This window comes from Falco cherrug, chromosome 14 (assembly GCF_023634085.1).
Source record: "Falco cherrug isolate bFalChe1 chromosome 14, bFalChe1.pri, whole genome shotgun sequence".
Classification (NCBI taxonomy): domain Eukaryota; kingdom Metazoa; phylum Chordata; class Aves; order Falconiformes; family Falconidae; genus Falco; species Falco cherrug.
Window position 1 is genome coordinate 18,586,347 of NC_073710.1, and position 20,650 is coordinate 18,606,996.

The following is a 20,650-nucleotide window of genomic DNA, read 5'->3' on the forward strand; positions in this document are numbered from 1 at the left end:
TTCCAGAATTTCACTCTGCTTACACAAGACCGTCTAAGAAAGGTTTTTGGTATTCTTCATAATTTTCTCTTTACTCACATTATCTATTACTTCACTCTTAATGGCTTATCTCCCAAATCCTTGACTCCCTCCCATTACCCACCCCCCCCCCCCCCAAAAAAAAAAAAAAGAAAAAAGGCACTTTTGTTGTCCAATGACATTTAGCTTCAAACATAAATTACAGCACAATTAATTTCATTAGACATGTGTGATCTTGCTCTTCTGTTGATGTATGTCTTGTTATCAAACATTAGACCAGTGACTCCAGTTTGTTTTGCTCTTACTTCCTCAGAGGAGTTCTGTACCAGTTTTAGTACCTAAGTTAAATCCCCTTTTTCCCAAGTCTAGTACTGTAAGTAAATACACATTCATACTGTCACTGGGGTGGTTTTGGGGGGTGTTTTTGGTCGTTCTTTTTTTTCTTAATTAGGTTTAAGTTCAAGGACATTTTAAAAAGTTAAGTCATATAAAGAATACCAGTTAAATATTTATTCTTTGGTACTTTCTGGGAAGAATTCAATATGTTACATTTCACAAACCATGATATTATGACATTGACATTGTCCTTTCAGTCTACTTAGGTAGTTTAACAATACTCAGACCACTCCCTTCAAAACTAGTGAGAAAAGATCTTTGTTTATAATATTAAATTCCTTTTCTTTTTCACAAAACTTCTATTAATATATCTACAAAGCGTTGCATCTAATGTGGTCAAAGAAGACTAAGTGACTCTTACCTAATGAAGAATACATCATTTTGGGAGACAGAAGTCTTGTATTTTTAAAAATAATTTGTTTAATTAATGCACACAGTTAAAAGAGGTAGGTGTGCTAAGGAAATAGCAACTATGAAATAACTGCAGGGTGATTCTAGGACTGTAAGACAAGTCAGTGCAGACCTTTATTTTAGTGACATCTTTGCTAAAACTCTTTGGTCTTTCACGTGATTCAGAGCTGCAGAACAGTTACAGTTTGACGGGTCATTACAAAGTATATGCTGCTGCATCACTTTTCAAATTATTTCTTTATGAAGGCAGTTATGAGACAACTAGCATTTGAAGCTTGATTAAAAAGTAAGATTATATTTTGCAAATATCCAAGAAAAGAAATAGGATACTGTTTAGGAACACTTGAAGCTAGGACTTCCTCGTGATAAGCTGATGGTTACAAAGACTTAATAGGAACTGAAAACAATCTTTGCGTTTCTAAATCTAACAGCTTTTCAGACATTACATGGATCCTTGTTAGGGGAAGAATGAATCAGAAGACCTATAGCAGTTGCATAGTAGGTAAAATGTTTTGCAGCTCTGGGTAAAAGAAAGTCTGCATTCAGGAAACTCTCTAATGCTCTACATTTTCTTCCAATCATTTTTATTTCTGCAAAACATGTTAGAGATCAAACATGTCTAATAAAGACAGGCACCTATCTTACAATAAAAGCAACCTCTAGTCTTCATAAGTATAGAATGTACAGACAAATACAGTGATACCAAGGTAGTGCTGACGTAACTATTGCTAGATAAGAAGCCAATAAAATTAGAGTAATAAATTGTATATTTTTTTAAGGAATCATAATCTATTTTTTTAAGTGGATGCATTAGCAAGATAAGGCCTCTGTAAGATGTTCATAGTAGTACTTAGAATGGCTAATTAATCCCTTCCCACCTAGGCTCTAACTCTGAATGCAAGGTTAAATTCTCCCGTTGTGGCTAATGATGCCATTTTTTGCCATCATCTGTACAACCTTCCTGAGATTATCGATATCCTGTCATCAAGTAGTTTGAGACAGAATTATGCATACCTATTAAAACAGTGTATTTTGGTTTTATATGTTCTCCTTCCATGTCTCCTTGTGCCACAGAAAAATTAGCTAATGTTTTATTCATATTCTTAAAACAGGAAAAATTAATTGTAATTAATTTCTGTGTGTCTGAATTATTGTCTTCTCTGAGTTGTTTTATGTAATTGCATCAGATTTTTATTAAAACCTTTCACTATAAAGAGAATTTCTTTACTTCTTTTTATGACCCAGAGATAGCCAAATTATTTTTTTTTTCTTACCAGGAAATTGCCTACATGAAACATCTGTAACTCTGTCGCCTATCTTTACTGTCGATCCACACTTAAAAATTGATAATAAATAAACCTAAAATATTCTCAATAATAAATCTCATCAAGCTAGGAATAAATAAAGCCAGCAGTGGTCTGTACCTGTGGATATATTGGCATAACAGATAGGGGCAGGTAGCGGTACAGCATCCTTCTGTAATGGTGCAGTGCTCCTTTCAGGTACTTGAGTGTAGCCCAGGTCCAGGATGATGCCCATTTCTTCTCTCTCAGTCGGTTTTACTCACCTGCTTTTCCTGCCATGGGGGGGTTAGGGCAATGGGATGAAAAACTCATGGGTCGAGATGAAGTCAAAACACTCATGCAGCGTTTTGCCCTTTCTTACGCGTGGTTTCCCAGAGGTGCCACCAGTGTGGCTGGGGGACCAGGCTGTCCCCTGAGGTGGGGTTGCCATGGAATTGGCTGGAGCTGGCTGTCCCCATCCCCGAGCAGCCCTGACCTTGCCTCACAGAAGCCCTGCAGCCCCCACTGCCAACATCCAGGTATGGACACCCAGTTGGACACCCAATGCACCTGCGTGCTCCTGACCATAGGGACCTTGTGCTTCTGCAAAGCTGCTGGTTTGACACACAGGAACCACTGGGGTTTTTTGGTTGTTTTGTTGTTCTTGGGTGGTTTTTTTTCCGGGTGAAGTTGGGTACAAGGAACATGTAGAAAAACTACCCATTAATCAAGTGGAAGAATTCTGTAAGAAACATGCTTATCAGCAACAAATTGGAAATTAAAACTAGAAGGCAGTTAATGACTAAAGAACCTGTATTAGACTTTGAAGATAATTAAGTACTAAAAAATATTCCAGATTTACTTATGAAAACCTTTAAATTTATAATGTAATTTTGTGTGTGCTATTGGCTGGCTGGCTGCAAATAAAAATAGACATTTATATGCAGAGAAGGAAGGTGGCTATCCAGAATCGTTTCACCAAAAGCAATAAATGAATGAAAACAACTGTTCTGTGAAGAAAAACCTTTGAAATTACTTTAAGTAATGGTAAGAATGACACTGGTTATCTTTTCCAGTAAATGCTGTTGCTGAGTGCGGAGTGGAAGGGAATTAAGACTATATAAAATAAAGCAGAGTGCTTAAAATGGTTTGTGCAGCTGTGACTATGCTTACTAAACTTCTGGTAATAACATCATATTTGTAGTGATGAGAAAGATCCTCACATCGCATAAGGTGAGGGAAATTGCATGGGAAGTCAAGAAGTCCCTTTTGAAAAGGGAGAGTATTGAGTAAGAATTTGTCTAGACAAAGAGGTTAAAAAACTATTACTGCTTTCAGTTTTCAGTTTTATATTGCTTTTCCCTGTGTTATTGATGTGCTTAATTTTATCAGTGTTTCTCCGCTGCATTAGAAGCAATAGCCAAAGTCTGCTTTATATCCTATCATGGAGACTTGTGTTGTGAAGTGTAACAGTTCTTATAAACCCTTGATTATCCTTTGTAGTTGTCTTATGTGTACTTTTGTCAAAAACGAAATTGGGATTTAGCCTCAGGTGTTCCAGAAAATACATTTTGTTAGATTATGATGAACATAACTTCATCATAAGGGATATAATTCCATAACTTTTAAGATTGATTATGCTTTCAATGTTTCAGCTTATCCAGTTTTCACATAATAAATAGCTATAGAGCTCTGCAGATTTTTATTTTTTATTTTGTCAATTTGTCCAAGTCTGTCTTTATGCTTACTGCTTTTCCTTAGGGGTATGTTGTTATAATCAGGGAGGAACTTAGATACTTTATGAATGTTCAATTACAATCTTTTGCTATCAAAAGAATGGATGAAGTATCTTTCATACATCAGCCAAGTTTTACATGAAAACTAGATAGGCTTTCCTGCCTTTCCTCTTTATTGAAAGACTGAAATCTCACTCTTCTGATAGTTAGGCACAATCTAATTTCCCACCTGGTTTTATTTACAGCCTGTTCAAAGTAATTTGTTTTTTGTGCCAATATTGTCTTTACTTGAATGCTTCTTTCTCTTGTATGTGTTGAGTTTTTTGAATTAACAATATACTTCAGTTGCTGTTTTGTTACTTCTTTGTGGTGTTTTTTGGGTTTGTGGGTGGTGAGGCTTTATGGATTTTGGGGGGTTGGTTGTTTTTGTGTCATTGGGGCAAGATAAGATATACGGCAGCTTCTTTCACAAACTGCTCATATAAATATAGATGGTCATAATTTCAGAGCTGCAGGCTTTTATTTTAAAAACATTGTAGAAGACTGTTTAAAAGGAGCTGGTGAATTAACTCACGATGCTTAGGATGAGCCTGGAAATTATTGTACAAAGACTAATAAAGCCGTCTGTCATCTTAGTAAAATAAAGCAGAGATTGTGTAACTGTTCCTGTGGACCTATCATGCCAGCTTTTTTGGCCAGCTGGTCTCAGGCACAGTGGACTTGGCAATGATAAAGAAAATATATTTCAGTCATTAGTAAGTATCTCCTGTTCTCTTCCTTAATCTGTGCAAGTCTTGGGGAAAAAAAAAAACACCCACCCTAGCATTAGATCAGCCTTTGTTGTAGATGACTTAAAATTTGATAAAGCAGCTGAAGTAGTTTTTTTTTTTTTAATTTAGCAAAGCCTTTGTTCTTTCCAGTGAGCAGTATAGTCACTTAATATTGAGAGATAGATTAAGAGCAAATCATCTTGAATTTGAAAATGAATTTGCTGGAATTTCACAGAGAAATATTGCTATTCTTCCATTCCCCAAAGCAATTAACATAGTTCTGATGAGTCAACATTTACTAAGATAAAGCATCCAGCTCTGGAGCCCTTAGCACAGGAAGGGCATGGACCTGTTGGAGCAGGTCCAGAGGAGGCCAGAAAAATGATCAGAGGGATGGAACCCTCTGCTCTTAAGAATGTTTCGTAGAGTTGGGGTTGTTCAGCCTGCAGAAGAGAAGGCTCTAGGTGCACCTTTTTGCGGCATTTCAGTACTTGAAAGGGGCTCATAAGAAAGATGGGAACAAACTTTTTAGCAGGGTCTGTTACAATAAGGCAAGGGGTAATAGTTTTAAACTAAAAGAAGGTAGATTTAGACCCGTTGGAAGGAAGAATTTTTTTATGGTCAGGGTGGTAAAACATGGGCACAGGTCACCCAGAGAGGTGGTAGGTGCCCCATCCCTGGAAACATTCAAGGTCAGGTTGGACGGGGCTCTGAGCAGCCTGATCTAGTTGAAGATGTCCCTGCCCGTGGAAGGGGGCTGCACTAAATGACCTTTAAATGTCCCTCCCAACTCGAACTATTCTATGATACTTTTTGTCAGCAGTTTCCAACTGTATCTAAAACTGTATTGAGCTTTAATGTAGTTTAGTAATAAGACTGCATTTTTCTGTAGTTCCCATCACATCATCTGTAATCCTACGTTGACTTTAGAGTGCAGAGTTAAACAAGCCCTGGAAATTGAAGGAGCATGTTTCCCATAAAGTTTCAGCTGTGCCAATGCCCCATGAATCATCTATCTTCACATCAGAGTATTTGTTTGCTTTTATGCTGTTAAGCTATATATCCACTAAAAAATAAGGCTTGCAAGAACAATCGCTAAAGAAGTGAGGGTAAGCTGTGAGCAGATGTTAAAATGGACTGTGACACTATTTACAAATAGTGTACGTGAGTAGATAGTTTACTCATAACAAATACTCCTACTCACACCCAGCACATTGAGTTATAACAGTGGAATGTATTTATAAACCTAACAAAATACAGAGACATGTGATAAAAAGCCATCCATTTTAATAAGGAGTTAGCATTCTGACCTAATTCTTCCCCAGTAGGATTTATCACTAACTTATAAATAACTTACAGGTATAAGACATGGCAATGAGGAATAAATTAGCAGAATAAACAAAATGCTCAGAGATTTCCAGCCCCTGCTGCTACCACTTTCTCAGGGAAACACTGGAAGAGAGTGATATTAACATCTCTGCTCAGGTTCATTTTCTGGCTGGCTTAACTCCAATAAAGATTGAGTCTGGGGACGAATAGGGTAGGTGAAAATGATCGCTGTGTCTCTAATATGTTTATTGCTGTATTTTACTGATGTCTTGGTGAGAGGAGAGAACTGCAGGTACAGCATGCAGGTGCAATCTAAATTGATCTTTTCTATTGTCTTAGTAGTTTTGGCATAGTTTGCCCTAATGACTGAATAAGTTTTGGTAACTCATTGTGACTTTCCATTGCAAGTGGAGGCACGGTTGTTTGAAATACACCCGGTTGTTTGAAATCAAGGAAGTCCAAACAAATCTTCAGCTGCATATGTCAGCTTTAAGTTCAATAGATGCTTTTGTACATTGCACTGTGAGTGTATATACCAGCTTATATAAGACTGCATATGTTCTGCCCTTCTACAACCTATTAGAAAAGCTGGAAAACTGTCAACATTGCCTAACATAATACTTCATATCATCATTGAGAATTTCTTTTTTTAATATGTGCAATGCATTCTTGCTTCTTTCAGTTGGGCATTAGGAAATGTATCAGTTGTACTGTGATAGTTCTATATGTGTCTACTCTAAATGTGTATGGAAAAAATAAAGAAAAATTTAACTAAATCTTCACATGATTACTATCAAATTAAAGGGAATCTTTTTTTCTTATACTTGAGTAATTTCACTCTTTAGGGAATATGGCATTTCAAGCTGCCAAAGGGGTATCCTGATTTAAACATACAGCTGTCTTTGTTTTGCTTAGATTGCAAATGTACTGTGAGCCTGGTCCAAAAGAATGGGCTTCTAGCAGTATCCTTGGCAGGGTCTGGTTACAGCAGCAATGATCTCAGCTATTAATTTTTTTTTTTTCTCCTTACTCTTTGCTCACAGTGATAGTGAACTAATGAATTTACTCCTCTCCTTTTGTTCACACAGCTTGAAGTTGAGGTCACAGATTTAAGTGGGAAAACCATTGATGGTCCAGTCCGCCTAGATATTTCTGTTATTGATCAAAATGATAACAGGCCGATGTTCAAAGAAGGACCCTATGTTGGTCATGTCATGGAGGGATCCCCTACAGGTAAGTCCATGTCAATAATACATCTAAAAATAATGCCTGTACAAATTCTGTGTTGATAAATGCATTATTATCATACTGTACAACTTTTCTTGCTGAGTTTGTGGCTCCTTCCTCTGCATAAAAGGGTGGGAGCAGCCCTTCAGGAAAACAGGTAATGATTTTCGAAAAACAGTCAACTCTGTGCAGTAAAAAAGAAAAAAAAACAAACAACAACAACAAAAAAAACCAACCCAAAACACATAGTTTGGAATGAAAACTTTGATCTAGGTTTACATTTTTATATTTATATCTGGAATCAACAAAGATATTGCCTTGGATATGGTTAAGATTCAGACCAAATTACATGTACAATTTCAGTTCAGAGTTGGAATTCCACCTTTTTCTCTGTAAGATTAGCTGCTGGAAGGGTCGTTTTTATCTGTTTATATAGCATGAGGCTAGGTAAATAATAGGAATAAATGGTAAGTTCATTATGAATATGTTTATGTTGTAAGGCAGATTGAAATAGTGAACAATGTATCTTTGTGTAAACGCTGATACAACAGTTGCAACAAAATAAAAACACACTTAGAGTATTAAAGTTAGCAGTAAAAATTTTCTGATTAAATTCACTGCTGGTTTTGTCTGATGATGAAATTCCATAAGAATAAGATATTGTTCCAAAATTCAGTTTAGGTACAACCATTGTAGCTAAACTCTTTCTGCAGGTGAAGGCTGAATTAGTTTTCTTCAACTGTTGTCCTTAGCTGTTGTGCAATTTTGTTGTGAGCTATTAAATAGCTGTTGCATTCCGCTCAAGAGGTATCTCCACTGCATTTGTAAGCAGTAATTGTCTGATCAGATTATGTTATGAAGTTAACCTGGATCTTGGTGAAAGAAATCTAAAACAGTAGACGTTCCTATTAATATCAGCAGAGTGACAGTGATTTAATTGAGATCAGAGTTTTGGGTTATATATTTGCATGTCTTTCATGAACACATTATCCTCCTTATACAGTCAAAGCTGTGAGTATAGACATAAGGTTTTGGCTGTATAGACGTACTGGAATACTTTGAAATGAACGCTGGGATCAAGTATGTTATATTTTTATGAATATTTAATATTCATTGAAGCTTAATGTGGTGACATGTGCTTTGTTTACTCTGAACAAGGATAGACATTACCTTTCACTTCCTCGTATTACATATTGATAAGACTAGAAGTTCTTCTTTGTCCTTATTTTATTATTTATGTAGTTTCTAGGAATCTTGTAACCTTTGTAGTGAGTTTTGCATTTTTATGTATAGTTGCCATTGTTTGAAATGCTGCAGGTATGAAATGCATTATGAGCTGCTCCTTCATCAGATTAGAAAGAGCTTTCAGGTAAATGTTCTTTTAACTTAGTTGGGACAAGCCTGTAATGAACCAATTGACCACCTTTTCCTTCAGACAAGAAATGTGCTTCATCCTTGCGACTACGGTTGCAAGTAGAACACTTTTTCTCTTGTAGGTCTCTTGTACGTTCTTTATTTCAGGTATTGATCACTTATTCAGAATTCAAAAGAAACTTCCATATACTGTCCCACTTCCATTCCCTCTGTGTTGTAACAAAAGTTTCATAACTAACTGAGAATATATTGCTAACAAATGTCAGAGATGCCTTTGCACAGTCAATAGTATGTGTGACTATCTAATTGGATCAAGGGACCAATGTTTTGATTTAAACTACAGCATCTTGTCATGCCCATTTAGATACACATTTCTAGACCACTAAGTAGGATGATGTAGTTCTAGTCGATTCACAGCCCCTAAATCCAGTATTTCAGCAAAAGAAAGTGATCCCAAACAGCTCATACTCTGCAGTTTTTAAGCTTTAATCCTGCTCATAGTATACAAGCTCTGGGTACAAGCTGTGAGTTCCTCCAAGTCTTTCAGTGGCCTCATCTCTTTCCATCAAAGCAGAAGTTTTCACCTCTAATGTACCATGTGCCCCTCCCAAACAATATTTGGTCTAAGGTTTGGCTTTGTTAATTCTAGGTTATAGGGAAATATTTACCTGTAATCTGCTCAGTGTTCCCTCTTTACTCAAACTATATACCAAGTTTCTTTTCTCTGCCAAGGACTTTTAATTTTTAACTGGCGGTTCCCTATTTTTGTTCATCTATAAACTATCCTTGCTTTTCCTTTCTTTCACTCCTTATATTGAAGTTTATCCTTCTGATTCAGTAGATAGGTTTCTCAGTCCAACTTCCAGTAAATTCTGTAATTGTTTTTATCCCTTTTCTTTTCTTGCTGCACTTTGGTATTTATCCGCATAACACTTGGCATTTTGGTTGTCTTACCTGTTAGTCAAAGTCTGAATAGTTTTTCTCAACTTCATCTTTTTCTTATCCTCTCCCTCTTTCCCCAGGTATTCATCACATTAAACTTTATAACCTCATTTTGCTGGTGTCAAGAACACCAATACCTGCAAAATTATTTTGTGCAAAAGTGAACCTGTAGAATCAGATTTAGCTAGAATCTGTCATAGTTCTCTGTGCAGATGGCACCCAGCCAACCAAGTTTTCATGTTGTTTACTTCTGTTTTCCATAGTTCTTCCAATTTTATGACATATATCCTAAAAATATTCATCAGGTTCTGCTGTCTTGCTGATCCCAATCAATAGTTGCACTGCACAGCTTGATAGAAGTCTTATGTGTGTGTGTTTGCATGTATGATTCCTGATTTCTTCTTTTGGATTAAAATTGTATTGTATTTCTTTTTTGAAGTTCCAAAGGAAAGGCTCTGCATTATATGCATAACCTTATTTCCTGTCACAGCCACCTTTATCTTCAAGCTCTAAATCAAATCCGTTCACTGAAAAAGTCTTCTGCTGAAAAATAAACAATGTTCTTATAAGACAGATCTTGGATCTGTCTTCGTGATCACTGGGTTAAAGTGTAAATGCCCATGGATTTCAATAATTCAGTGATGAGAGATGCATAATTATGTTGAGAAAGTTATAGGTGTACTGGACTATGAAACTTGCCTGAAGGATTTTGAGGCCTTGTTAAGGGATTTGGATGATATTATTATCTTGCTTTAAATTATTCATTGCCAGGTTCCTGTGTGTTTTCCTGTGGGACCATAATTTTAGTAGTCACAAACCAAATAGAGTTTTCTAGTGACTTTCCACTTATTTATTGACTCTAAAGCTGAACTTATATGTTGTCTATTTTTCATCAGAAATATCAGTGATTTACTAATAAATAAATCTTGGGAGAGAGTGAGGATCACAAATTTATTTCTATAAATCTTAATTTTAATATTCAAGTTAATGTTTATATTGGAGTTCCTTGATGTTGCTGTAAGACACATGATCCAACTTTTTATTGTTTTTCAGAATGGCTTTTTTCCTTAATGATTTGAAGGTTTAGTTTCTTAATTAGGGAAAGACAGAAATTACAGTGAAATATTATGCCAAGTTTGTTTTAGGGACCCTCCTTTCTGTGCCATTGGAGATAGGTACAAGTGGAAAAACCCAAAAGAAAATGGAGATAGTGTGTAATTCTTGTATTGATTTAATCTGTCTATGAATAATTAAAGGATCTTTTTCTGTGTAGTCCCAGTGAGGATGTGTTTTGATGGTGTTAAATACATTTTCTGTGTTACTAAGGCCATGCACCTTCTTTTGTTGCATGTGTGATTTTTTGAACTCACAGTAAGCACAGCAGGTTATTTGGACATCTACGATTTGTGTGTCGTGACTTTACTACAGAAGCAAATACCTGGGTGTAATTACTGAAAATATAAAATTGTATGTCTATTACATGAATTAATATTAATCTGAATTTCAAGCTAGGGCTTGCCATAGCTTATAATTAACTATTAAAATATGTGAGTAGTAGGTGGTATAGTAATGTATTTCTTGCCTGATATGTCTTTTCAGAAGAAATTTAATGATATAGTTAGTTAACAGGTAACATGGAAAATTATCCTGTTCCTGGAAATAGCCTGGAGTCAAATTGTAACAAAAGTAAACTCAAATGTATACTTAAAGTGACCACAGACGTTTTCAGATTTCTATTAGGGTATCTTTTCCTGGATAAACTGCAAATTTGGAGGCTATTTATTTAAAAAAAAAACAAAACAAAACAAAAAAAAAACCCAAAAAACCCACCCAAAAACAAAAACAAAAAAAAACCGAAAAAAAACCCAAACCACCCCAGAAACCAACAGAGAAATAGTTTGTACTTTTTTTTAAAGTCTATAATTTTTGTATGAGACTGAAGTCAGCCTCATAACTAGTAAAAAAATTTGAGTCTGATGCAGTAACACCTATGGCAGTTTTTCTACTAACTGTAATGGGTTTTGCGTTAACTGTACTGCTGATTTCTTACATTTTTATTTTCTAAGCTATGACTCATTTTATTTCTTATAGATCTCTGATCTATCCAGCTGCCAACTCTAGGGTTTAGGATCTGTGTCCTGCTGCAGACTTGCCTCAGTACATTAATGATAGTGGCTGTAATCTTATAGATTACATAGGCAGACAGAAACATTTGGACATCTCACTCTTTTTAAAGGTTGGAAAGTGAAGGCTGGTTAAATGAATTTGGCAGCCATCTCCTTTCACTTGCTGGAGGCATTTAACAGAAATTATTTTAAACACATTTGACATTATGTGGCTTGTAACAATATGCTACAAGCGCAGTGGGGTAAAAACTGCAGAGGTTGGGAAAATTGTTTGAGAATTACATTTAAAAAAAATAACTTGTTTTCCATGATGCACAATAGCCTGAATGCCTTTGTATTCTGGTCAAGGAGCCCCAGATCAGTACTGACAGAGGTCTATAAATTATTGCTAGAAATAAAGGGACATTTGAAGACATTTAGAGAGGAAGCAGAAGGAGTTAAGATGGGTAGCCTAAAGTGTTGTTCAGTATCATAAAATAATAATTTGCAAAAACGGATAAAGCATGAGGAAGGGTCTGAAGCACTAAGTATTATTGATAGCTCTGCATTGTGTAATAATAGTGCATTGATATGCTTCAGATAAATGAAAACTGGTTCTAAAGATGGCAGCTTCTTATCAAGAACAACCTGTCAAAGTGTTGGTTGGTTGGGATTTGTTTTATACTTAACCTAACAACAAGAAGAAGATTTGTACATGAATGAATATAAATGAGATTGAATATGATAGATGAAAATCAAAAGATACCAGGATAGGTAAACTATGGGTAGGCAGGCCTAACAAAGTTGCGGAGATATACAAGGCATCGTTCTTTGATATGCATCTGCTGTCATCTTTGGTAGGTTTCCAATATTACGACAGTATTTTCTGGAGTATGGTTTTTTTTGTTCTGTGTAATCCTTGCTGGTTTATGGAGTAAGAAGGCTACAAAACCTGTAAAATTAATAAAATTGCATTGAATTTGGTGAAGTGTTTAAGCCTACTTCTTCCTTTTGACCTACAAATCCAGCAACATGGAGGGAAATGCAAAGGTGCTTTTAAGTGTTTTCTTTTAACTGAAATATTAAAATTAAAAAAAGAAATTTCACAAAGAGTCATTAGAAGATAATAGTAAGGGATATAGTTTCTTGTTATGTAGGTAAAAGTAGCATCTGAAATTTCACAGTGTCTTCTGATTCTTCCAGCGTCAGTGGTGAGATGATATTTCATGCTTTTTTGTCACAGAAGTTACTGCGTTCTGCATATACATGCATTTTTTAGTGGCAGGTTTTTTTAATGCATTGCACATGTTTTAAAAATAAGAATACACTTTCTGGAAGATTAAATTGGAGGGGTAGTTCAGGATATCAAAGCCTAAATAGCATGAAAACCCAGATAGTGTCAACATCACCCTGTTAGAGCAAGCACTAATCGTCAGTTTATGGTCTAGGTCTGAAGTTGGATGTGGGTTGCATATGTTTATTGTGCTGATGATTCTTACTGTGCTGAATTTTACTGAAAGTATGATGGGAAGCTTCACAAAGCTTTTGAGAGTTCTACACAGAAAATTTGCAATTGGTTTAGTGGGATGCAACCACTGTGTAAAACTATTTCACCAAGCAAAACGCTTCCTAAGCAAAGTAGTCTGGGGCAAATACTTGAAAAACAATTTGTGTGTAGATAGAGTTCATGACCATAATGAGAATAAAATATGGTTTGTTTGAATAAGAATGGCAGAAAACTGTAATCGAAGCAAAGATGTACATTTTGATGGGTCTCAAAGTGCACTTTTAAGTAAAGGCACATGCCTGAAATACTGCTGATGCTAATGATTGTCTTAAAACAATGAAAAAACGAGTTCGAGACAGTAACAGAAATGGTTTTCTGCTTACAATGTATAAGGAGAACCGACTACTTACAAATGCTTTTTGACAGTTCTTGTAATAAGAGAATTATAATGAACTCTTTGGGGTATTCAGCTTTACGAAAATTAATATTACCACTGGGTTTACCAAGGAAAATAAGAAACAAAGATTTAATTTTCATATGATCGAAGCTTGCATTTATGCATTGTAGAAATGCTTTTTATGATATGGGAATATTGATGCATTTTAATACTAGAAAGTAAAATATTGCACTTTGCTGTAAATTTTAATTATAGGAGTCTCACTACATAATAAATTAGGTCCTTAATAGCCTGCCTGCTAGATCCTGTCTTGGTCTCAATTGGGTGGGCATGATCTGCTAACCCTGAGGGATATATTTGTCCCATATTGTACTTACTATACTGGTATAATCAATTTTTTTTTTTTCTCTCAAGCTAAGCAAAAGATGATTTCAACTTTTTTTTATTATTATTATTTGTTCTTTTTGTTTGCAACAAACAAAAAATTAGCTTGTACAGATATGGTTCAGCTTTATATCCTGCGTATAAACCAGAGCTCTGACTAAAAGCTTTGTTGAAAACTGAAGTGCTCTTTACATCCCCTCTTAGGGATGATGCTTTATCTGTTTTTGAAGACCTATCAATTCATTTTCAGTTTCTGCCTGTTGGCTGCTAAAGGTATGTAATGAGTGAGCTCATTAATTCATATTAAAATATTCATACTTTAAAAAAAAAATCAGCAGAAGTATATATAGATCTGAACTGCAAAGCTCAAATATCTCCATAAGTCCACCTCAAAACTATCTCAAAATTAAATGTTTGAACCAGAGTTTTTTTGAATCAGAGCAGTGTCTCTTGGAGCAATACTTTGATTTTAGAAGAGGTTTGAAATGTCAAGTGCTACACATTTAATTATGAAACTTATTGCTATAAGCTGTTATGGAAAACAAAAGTATAAATTGGTTCAAGGAATTTGATAAATCCAGGGAGAAATATTCAGAAGCGACTTGGTTATTCAGCACAGTGGTACTTAATGAGACTGTGGCCTAGGACGCCTCTGAGTTAAAGGAAGCAAAAGAATGTAGAAAAGTGTATCTTTGGAAAAACAAGCCTTTTTCACATACCTTTTCCCAAGGTCTCTGCTGGTGGAGTTGGGATGCTGGGCTTTGAGTATGACTCATCATTATAGTTTTTAAATTCTGTGTATGAATATGTGTAGTTTTGTGCGTACTTTAAAAATTATGGATGATAAACTTTCAACAATTTTTTCTTGGGATTAATCATGTGCATTTTAGCAAAAACGTACTTGCTGCCTTGAAGTCTTTTTGTCATCTAGCCTGTTAATGTAACGGATGTGAACTAGGTAGAAACATCTGTAATGTCAATATTTTAATTTCCAAGCAGAAGCCAGCTGGCTAATTATGCACAGCTGCTTTGTATACCCCACTAGGAATTTGTTCTCAAATCTGTGAGAGATAGATGTAGTACAGCTATATATAATATTTATAGTTGTATATCAATGTATTGTGTGTATGTGTGTATATTTGTTTCTATACATATATATTACATATCTATATGACATGTATATATTACAGAAAGATAAACAGAACCACAAATGCTTATCTGATCCTTTAGTAGGACCTAGGGATCTTGGTATGTTCTAGTTACTTTGTATGTACTCGATGAAAATAAAAGATATGTATTTATTAATAATGTCTTGTATTATGGCAGACAAAGATGTACATTCAGTTTAATCTGCCTGTGTTTTTTGGAAGAAGTTAAAGGGAGTAACTAGTTAAAGTATTATCCAGTAATTAACAGGTGCCCAGCCATGCAAGTTGTTGTTAAACCAGTATATTCTGAGCAAATTAAAATCATCTCATGTGTAGCAATTAGTAGTTCGCTCAAACTGAGCATGTGAGTGTCTGGAAGCAGGATTCCGCACTTCACTCCAGGGTTGAATTGCTCTTGATTTTCAGCAGAAATAGGTTAGACGCAGAAAAGACTCCAGATCAGCTGAGGTGCACAGGTCAGAATTACTGGCCTGTTTATGAGTCACCCTCATCTTCAGCGCCAGCGGAAAATTCCCCTTGACTTTCTGCTTTTTACTGCACAACTGATTTGTTTGCTCACTGTTCTTCCTGCAAAAATGAGCTACACACAATGATATCCCCAAAATTAGTCTTATGGCCAGATCAGCATTAATGCCTAATATTAAAGGTTATAAAAGCATTATGGTCTCTCTGCCTTGGACATTTCAAGTAATTCAAGTATTCGGACTTCAATGTACAGAACAGTGAAAACGATGATGGTTAGCTCTTTTGGCTCTTTTTCTTTATAGCCCAGCTTCATTAAATAAAAATAAGCATGATTCTTAATTAAAGAACAAAATATTATGTTTTTAAAAAATGCTGGAGTCCTTGCTGGGTACTGAAAAACAAGGTCTTAAATGAGTGTATGTAATTCAATATGTAATTCTTTGTGAAGGGAAGTTTATACAGTAATAGATTTACCAGTGGCTTTGGTACCTGAGTTTTTGCAGCTGTTTAATGCATCCACTTCTGCTCTCTCAGGAAAGAGAAGGATGAGCTATAAAGGTTGAAGCAGTTTGGACACAAGACAACCTTATCCATATAATCAATTAATTGAAAGACACTGTAGTGCCAGGAAGAAGTTACTTGAAAAAAATGCATCACTGTGTGGCATACTGCAGAGGAGGAGGATGCTGTGGCTCTCTTGATAGACTTTATTAGCAGTATAAAACCTCGGCTTGTGTTGATAGACTTCTAAGTCACCATTTCTTGATATTACCTTCCCATCACCTATTTGCAGGCCAGCAGCCCCGTAGGCTATATGGTGAGTTGTGCTTTAAGTCAGTGGACTGTCAGCATCCACACCACTGTATTTCATTCAGGCCCTTTAAAGTGCATGAAAAGGGTGATAAATTCTCACAACTTGCAATCATGTACCATAAATTTATTATATGATTTGGAGACTGATGGCAGTAGATACAATAGTTGAAGTCCTACACCGCCTTCCTTGTCCTCTCACTCAACTGGACGTAAATCCTGCGGTTATGTTACCAGGTATTATAACAGTGGGACATCATTTCCTTTGGCAGTAATGCTATGGGATGGCTGCTACTCCAAGTAGTAAACAGAAAAAGCCTATAAATTGTCAGTGCAGGCAGGATTTGTTTGCCTTAGTATGCAATGCAAGGATCAGTCAATAGACAGATCCATACTACCTTTATGGTGAGAGAAATGTAGCTGAAAGAAAAACCTCCTCATTGCAGAATGGCAGGATTATTTATTCCATTTTAGGTTAATGGAATATTTTTCCCAATATTATTTGAAAGATAATATCAGGTAGATAGTGTTTTTTAAAAAGAGAGAGAGAAAAAAGGGATGTTATTTTTAAAACTGAGGGTTCGTGTTTTTCTTTGTTTTTTTCCTTCCCATTTATTTCATGCCTTCGCAGTCTTTTTGGTTTTTTTCTCTCACCCTTAAATAAAGTGTTTGGGGTTTAAATTGCAGTCTGTAGCCCCATGAAGTCAAAGGACAGTTGCACCTTACATTTGGAAGACTGAAAGCAATTGCAATAAGAAAGGAAACTTTAGTGAGAATGACTGAATAGTAAAAAGTAAACAGGAGCAATAATGAGAGGTAATCTGTTTTTTATAGTGTGATAAGGCGCTTTTTTTTTTTGTCATATAGAATTATTCAAAATAGTTCACTTGGCTTACTTATGTTGAGCAAAATTTCTAGAAAATGTAATTTCTTGGCTTCTTCATTCAGATTGTCTTTGAAATGCAGAAAATGTCTACCTTTCCATGCAGCTATGCATTTGCACACAGTTGCACTAAGTGCAAACATATTTCTGTGTAGCAGCTTTCCATGGCTGTCCACCAATAATAGATGGGAAATTAAATTTCTTGTTAGAAATCAAGTCCTGTTAGTGAGCACCACTAACACGCCTGAAAGTAAGAAAACTAAAAAAATGACACATTTGTACCCCAAGGATATTCTTGTAAAGTTGAAAAGCTTATTATGGGTTTCTTGCAGGAGGGAAGTTGCTGTCAGCTGGTATATAAGATATGCAAAAATGCATGGCTAGGTTAGAATCACATGTAGGAAATGTGATAGGTTAAAGGTGAAATCTCTCAGTGGTGCAAATTTCTTACTTTCCATCCATCTTCTGCTAGTATGTGTTGGAATTTCCTAGTAGAAACGTCCTTTAAATAGGGATCTGAGAAAATATTAAGAGATATGTATTCAAGACTAATCTTTGGAATATGAATGTCGCTCATCAATATTGGATTTAAGCATACGTATGATATGGTTATCATTGTAATTGTTATCAAAAGGATATCCTACATTTTCTACATGGTTCCAAGTTTGACTATTTTATAAAACTCTAAACCTAGAAAGGGAAAACAAACAACAACAACAACAACAAATTTAAGGATCACTTACTAGTCAAGAACTTGAGTTTTAATTCCCTTTGCTGGTTTAAGCAGCACTGTAGTTTCTCCAAGGTTTGATACACGATGACGGCTGTGTTGGCCAAAACACAGAGGATTACTCTGAAGGTGTCTCATGACTAAAAAAGATATATTGACTTGAAGCAGCTGAGAGACAGTTGGATAGGAGGGCCACATTCTGATTCTGAATGCATTCACCGATGGTTTACAAATTTCTTTCAGGAATACCTATTATAAAAAAATAAAGAGGAAAATTGTGCAAAAGTGTGTGGTAGAATTTAGAAACCATTCACCTATAGCAAGTGCTGCTGCAAGGGGGGATTCTATTGAACATCAAATTTATTTTTTAAATAGATGCCAGAAATAAAAACATATTAAACAGATGACAGAAATGTATCATTTTAAGCCCCTATGTATATATATTTGTGTCTGTTTTCTAGTTCTGAATTAGAACTGGGTTAACAGACAATAAAGGTGTATTTAAAAAACATTTTGAGTTTGAAATTTTCTCTGTTTTTCAATTACAGTAAAAGCAAACCTGTCCTTGAAGAAAATTACATCCATGAATCTAAAATAATTAAACTTTAAAGTAATTTCAAAGCAATTGATAAAAAAAAAGTGGAACTGTTTTCTATGGTTGACTTTTAACACTATGAATTGTTTTTCTGATTTTCTCTATATTAAAAATTCTGGAGAAATTCACTTTGTCTTTCAAAATGTTTCAGTAGTAACAGAAGTGCAACTGAACTACATATTTTGGTACCATAATAACTTTAATAAGTTTTCTTCATATTTTTCTGCTAAGAGTATTTGTTTTGATTCTTACTACCTTTCTGTCTCTAAAACACTGTAGGTCAAATCACAGTGTAAGAAACGTAGGGGTTAGGGAACAGTTAACATAGTCTTTAAATGTATTAACTTACCTGACAACACTGTGCCATTTCCTTCCTTAAGTATTCCAGCTTTTGTCTGGGGTGACCTGCCACCACAACTGTGTCTGAATCTGATTTCAGAATTGTTGATTCCTTCCCCAATATTGACCAAATGTATAAATGCCTTTATTACCTGGAACTGTGTATCCCATCGTAGTAAACAAGTCAAAAAGCAGTGTATGATATACAATGATGCATAATTGTAGCTGCAATGACTCACTTCTTGATTTTTCAACTGGCCATTTCAGCACACCAAGGTTTAGCACGCACTTTGCAAAGAGCTTTCAGAAATAGGTTTCACACCTTGTAGTTCATAACACTAAGTCAACTTCCAAATTGTTTTCAGCAGCGATTGTTTGTAGCAAATAAAAGTTAAAAAAATCATGACCGATAATCTCGCTTTTCACATGTAGCTAATGAAATACTTGAAATATAAATGTTTTCCTATCACTAAATTTCATGGCTGTTTATCAAATAAAGCCTTTATTATTATCATTTAAATCTAGTATCAGTACAGATGAATGGCCTGCCTTTTTTTTACAAAGAGTTGAGAAAAAAATAATGTGGTGCTGGAATCTCAGGTTTTCTGATAGGAACAAGAATATTCTTTTCATTTATTTGCAGTACATACATTCTCCTTGCACAAAACGGGAATGCTGCCACTCAGGGACAACATGATTTTTCACTATTTGCAGCTTGGGAGACTCTAAGCATCTCAGTTCTCACAGCTTTAGTATATGCAACTCTGACTTCAACCTGCAGCATACTGGGGGCTTGGGATGAGATTTTATGTAGTTCAAGTTTGAAGAAATTTCTTTTGACTGTATTGTGTTAGAGGTAGCTGCTCTGCCCCTTTGTCTCCCAGCAATGTAGGCAAAAGTGAATGGGAAAGATTTTCTTGATGGTTTTCCAGTAAAAAGGAGAATAAAAAAAAATTAAGGGATATTACAGTTTTCAGATGTAAAGTATATGGCTTCAGTTTCAGGTTTTCAGTTTAGCACAACAAACCAACTCAATGAAGGCAAAATAAATTTTGATTCAAAGCTAGATGTAGAAAATAATTTGGTTAGAACATTTTAACTGATTTTTCCACAACCATTACATATTATACTTACAAGCTACTTGTACTTTTGAAATGGGTAGTAGTATGCTTGAGCTAGGAATTATGTTGGTGAAGATAATGATGTTTTCTTGGACAGGCCTGTCCCTGCTCCAATTCTGATCTTTAACAGTATACTTCTACAGAATGTTCTATTCTAAAATTTCGTGTTGGCAAAATGTGATCTTAAGAGTAGAACAGAAGTATTCAATAATTATTTTAAGAAATAGGAATGTTACAAAAAATGCAGTTTTAAATAAAATAAGCTTCTGTAGCAACACTTGACATGCAAACATTATGACAGCACATGTAGTAGTGCAAAGAAATCAGATGGATGTTACTGGGTGAAATTTATCTGTTTCCTCTGTGGAACCTCCAAGAAGAAAGCAGAATATGATGTGTACTTTCAAAGTAAAGAGCACATTCCACTTTTAATATAATTTCATTTTAATGATCAAAAGCATTGTTAGGAAACTTGGCAGGGAAATTTATTTTTAATGTGGTTTTGAAATTGAGACACACTCCTTAAGACAAAGATACTTTAATTAATGAAGTAATTTGTGGTACACTGCAGGGTTTGTCCATGGGGTCAAATGATTACTCCTTCAATGAATATACATGATGTATTTTCTTCCAGCCTAGTCAAGGGTGTAATTTTATTA

At 35.3% G+C, this 20,650-nt stretch overlaps 1 protein-coding gene across 2 annotated transcripts in view; it reads left to right on the forward strand.

The window, feature by feature from the left end:
• Positions 1-20,650, forward strand: part of CDH13 (cadherin 13) — a 508,729-nt gene that overhangs the window by 285,715 nt on the left and 202,364 nt on the right. For both annotated transcript variants that reach the window (XM_005432359.3, XM_027803288.2), the window contains exon 6: positions 7,032-7,176. In XM_005432359.3, the coding sequence (XP_005432416.1) occupies positions 7,032-7,176 (145 nt within the window). The remainder of the gene's footprint in view (positions 1-7,031; positions 7,177-20,650) is intronic.